Raw genomic sequence first — 4,323 nt, 5'->3', positions numbered from 1 at the left:
CGACCAATCCACCTAACCTAAATCTTTGAACTGTGGGAGGACACCAGAGCACCCGGAGGGAACTCCCACAGAGACAGAGAGAATATGCAATCTCTACGGTCACCCAAGGCTGGAATCAAACCCAGATCCCTGGCATTGTGAGGCAACAGTGCTAACCATGGTGCCATTCCACAATCCAGGGTCTTCTACTGCAATCAAACACCATGAGCCTGATGTGTTGTTTTAATTACAGCTTGATTTGCACAATGTTTGTGGGCACTCGACATGCGATGAGAACTGAAAAGCGTTAGCCTTGTACGTTGCAATATTTTTGTAAGAAATGTGAAAAAAGCTTGCCAAGCATTTATTGCATAAGGGCACTACCCTTTCGAAACAAATTAGAGTATGATTGAATGCCTTCATTCAGACTAGGCAAGATCAGCTCTCAGTTGTCACACGTTGTTGATTCAGAAGTCCTTTTGTCTAAGAGATTAATGTACAGCTGTATGTAAGCCAAAACAAAAAAGCTTATTTTGACAGAATTGATAAAACAATGCAGCACAAAATTGTGATAATGGATTTTCTGTAATGTTGAATCAGGAATTATTTTCTTGTTCTGAGAACAGATTGCATTGATCGTACAAAAGAAAGGTTTTATGCTAACAATGGACCATCATTACATCTCATTTTAATTGAATTGTATAAAAGGAAACAGTACATTACTGCAAATGGAATCTCTGGAACAGAAATTTTGAGATCGACACGAATTGGACAGAATGGGAAAGGTGAAATTAATTTACATTTGATTTATTTTAAATTAATGTCTTTGAACATGTGCAGCCTTAGCTAAGACATGTTTTTTTCAGGTTATCTTTTACGAGGACAGGAACTTCCAGGGACGGCACTATGAGTGCAGCAGTGACTGTGCCGACCTGTCCCCTTACTTCAGCCGCTGTAACTCCATCCGTGTTGAGGGTGGCTGCTGGGTGGTGTATGAGAGACCCAATTACATGGGATACCAGTATGTTCTGACCAAGGGAGAATACCCTGACTACCAGCGCTGGATGGGATTCAATGACAACATTAGGTCATGTCGCACTTACTCATATGTAAGTTTCAATTTCTCGAATGAATTTTAGAACTTTCTGCATTTCTGAATTTCCATTTTTTTCTCTTGATCTGTTATTATATCAGATGTAGCGGGCCCTGTAATGTGATGGATGGTTACAAAACACTGAAGGAATTGCATTCAGAGCATAGCTGCCAGAACCATTTAACTCTTAAGAACGTTCTATCATTCAATAAGTTAATGTCTGACCTGCAATCTAACTCCATATCCCTTGGACGAGTATCCTTAAATATGGTTGGATAACAAAAGTCTATGAAGCTCAGAATTAAAACTAAAAATTGATCCATCAATTGATGTTTGTTGGAAAGAGTTGTCAACTTCTGTTGCACTTTGTTAATGGAAATCTTTCGGAATTTCATCCATGAAACATTTGATTCAAATTTTTGGCTTGTTTCCCCCAGTACTGGCGTCCTTAATCAGTGGAAATAATTTCTTTGCGTCTATGCTTAATAGCTGGAAAACTTTGATTAAATCACTCCTTAACCCTTTTACTTGCAGGGAATTAAAAAAAAATCTTATTTGTATAATCTTAGAGTCCAGGTGTCAGTTTGGTAAATTTTGGTAAATACTCCCACCAATATCCTTCTAAAGTGGATAGCAGCCAGAACTGTTCCAAATACCTCAGGTATGGTCCAACCAGCATAGCTGAAGCATAACTTCAACCTGCATGTATTCTCAATGTAATTTGTGCCTGTTGATCACATGATATGGATCTTTGTTCTTGGACTTATGAGTCTCTTTTGGTTTCCACGCTCTTTAGCATTTTGACACTCAGAAAGTACTCAAATTTATCCTTGTTTAGTCCAAAATTTTCTTGACATTGAAATCGATTTGCCAGTGTTTAATTTAGTAATATCCATTTTTAATTTAATGTTGACTTTTTCTTGTCTTACCTGGAGCTGAAATATTTAAAGCATTTGTGGGTTTCAGCATTAGTTGATCACTGAAGAGCCTCAGTTGGAGGTGAGCTGGGAAACTGACGTTAGACCCTTCCCACCCAGAACTTAATTTAGGCAAAGGGTACACTAGTCTGCTTAAAACCCATTAATTAAAGTTCACTTCCCACCTCCAAGTCTGCCACTTTCATGGAGGGAAAGAGTAGATAAAGAGAAACAGGGTAAGTATGAAGAAAATATTTATTTTGAACTTGACATTTTGAAAATCTCCTACAATTTATTATCTTCAGGAATTAAGTTGGACCAATTAAACTGATCCCTTTCTAGTTCAGTGTGTGCCCTGAGGCATTGCATTAACAATGATCAGAGATTGTTAAATTCATTGTGGATGAGTTCCAGTTCTCACGTTATGCAGGGAGTTTAATGAAAAATTAAGTAACTGAGTAAAATAAATGCACCAGTGCCTTCTAAAGGTTCACAGCTAATGATCTAACTCTTAATCTCTTGAAGTTGCTGGTTACTTTGTGCATTAATAATGGCGTGTGCCATTAACAAAATCTTATTTTCAAAGTAAAATTCAACACATTGTTTTTGGCAAGTTTTGTCTCTCTCTTATTTGCATGTTGTTTTATTTACATTAGTGTTTTTGGTTTAATGGTTTTCTAAATTCTATAGTCCAGTGATGGCTCCTACAGAATGAAAATTTACGAGAGGCCTGACTTTGGAGGGCAGATGATGGAATTCATGGATGACTGTCCATCTGTCTACGATCGTTTCCGTTACCGTGACATCCACTCCTGCCACGTGATGGATGGTTACTGGATCTTCTATGAACATCCTGATTACAGAGGGCGACAGTACTTCCTGAGACCCGGTGAATACAAGAAGTTTAGTGACTGGGGAGCAACTTGCCCAACAATTGGATCTTTCCGCCGTGTAATGGATTTCTAAATATTTTGAAAAGCTCAATGCTGGTTCAGAAATAAACACAGTTTTGACTGCTACAATTATGAGTCTTCCATTCATCTTTATCCAAGTAATGCAAATATTTCTCAATATTTTAAACTTTAAACTCTGTATTTAGACAGTATCCCATTTCTACAACATTGAATCATGACCGGATGGCAGTCCTGTAGATTACGTTTAGTTTGTTAAATCAGTATGGCATTTGACGGCCTCCAGACAGCTAGGCAGCTCTTGATGCCTTTTGGAAATTCCAGTTAGCCCCTGAAAATTGGTCTGAATAGGCCTTTAAAGAACCTTAACTGACCTATCCTTGCTATTTGCCTAGTCCAGTTTGTAGAAATGCAGCCTCAGTGCTGTATATAACATGCTGCTGTGTCTTCAGATGGAAGATACACATGGAGTCAATGGAAAGCCCTGAAACCAGACTCCAGGATGATGTTATGTGCATGTTTAAAGTAAGTCTGGCAGTGCACAAACTTTCTCGTGATGCTTACTAGTTACAATGATTATAGCAAGGATTTTAGTGCTAAATTGCTACACCCCTCAGCAGGAGGTCCAAGTTTGTGTGAGTCTAGCACTATTTGATGATAACCTGTACTACATAAAACCAGCATAGATAGAGGCCCTTTGGCCCAACTTGTCCCTGTCGTCCAATTTCACACTTAAACTTGTCTCCAAAGGAGAATACAAATACTTAGGATTTCTAATTGCTGGCAATCCCAAAAGTAGCTGTGGGCATGATTTGAAAATTGCTTTTGCACAGGATGGCACAAGATCCCAATGTATCCAGAATGTGATGCAGTTTTCAACAAGTAAGCAACAGTGGATTGTCCAGAACAAAACTTGTCTTTAATTAATTGCATGTTCAGCTAGTTGGAGAGGTAATTAAAAAAGTGTCATTGAGGCTGTTTTGGATTTTCAGTTGGCAGGGAGAGGGAATAGTGTAATAAGCACATCAGAGTGAACCTGATTCCCAGAGAGCGGAGAGTATCAGGCCTAATGGAGGCACTCAATAATTCATTTCAAAAATGGCCAACCAATTTTCAGCTGCTGAACCAGTGGCATAGAGTGGCTTTGCTGTTATCAAAAATGTCACCTTTCTCATTAATGAGGAGTTTTTGAGATAGACATTATGCTGTAGCATCGTTTATGCAGGTTAGGTTGTACGAGGTGCACAATCCACCACTGATGAATTCTCCCAGTGTCATTGAGTCATTGATCATACCAATGTAACCGTCAAAACACACATGACATCTACTCTTTGCATCAATGTGCCATCAGTAATGCTGAGCATTCCATGTGGAAGCCTCATTTTCCCTCTGTATATGTCAGCATTAGGCTTCTGCATCCATT

General features: G+C 38.8%; 1 protein-coding gene across 3 annotated transcripts; it reads left to right on the top strand.

The window, feature by feature from the left end:
- The first annotated feature begins 752 nt into the window (after positions 1–752).
- LOC132817543 (gamma-crystallin M2) lies at positions 753–2,955 on the top strand. Of its 3 annotated transcripts, none has more exons than XM_060828045.1 (4): positions 756–764; positions 846–1,077; positions 2,318–2,330; positions 2,685–2,955. In XM_060828045.1, exons 1-4 carry the CDS (start codon positions 756–758, stop codon positions 2,953–2,955), a joined length of 525 nt encoding a protein of 174 aa, XP_060684028.1. The 3 variants fall into 3 exon arrangements, with proteins under 3 accessions (XP_060684029.1, XP_060684028.1, XP_060684027.1); XM_060828044.1 differs by lacking the exon at positions 2,318–2,330 and adding an exon at positions 2,058–2,064 and having other exon boundaries at positions 846–1,092; XM_060828046.1 differs by lacking the exon at positions 2,318–2,330 and having other exon boundaries at positions 753–764; positions 846–1,088; positions 2,680–2,955.
- The last annotated feature ends 1,368 nt before the right edge of the window (positions 2,956–4,323 follow it).

Source organism: Hemiscyllium ocellatum, chromosome 7 (assembly GCF_020745735.1).
Source record: "Hemiscyllium ocellatum isolate sHemOce1 chromosome 7, sHemOce1.pat.X.cur, whole genome shotgun sequence".
Taxonomy (NCBI): domain Eukaryota; kingdom Metazoa; phylum Chordata; class Chondrichthyes; order Orectolobiformes; family Hemiscylliidae; genus Hemiscyllium; species Hemiscyllium ocellatum.
This window is presented reverse-complemented; position numbering and strand designations above follow the sequence as displayed.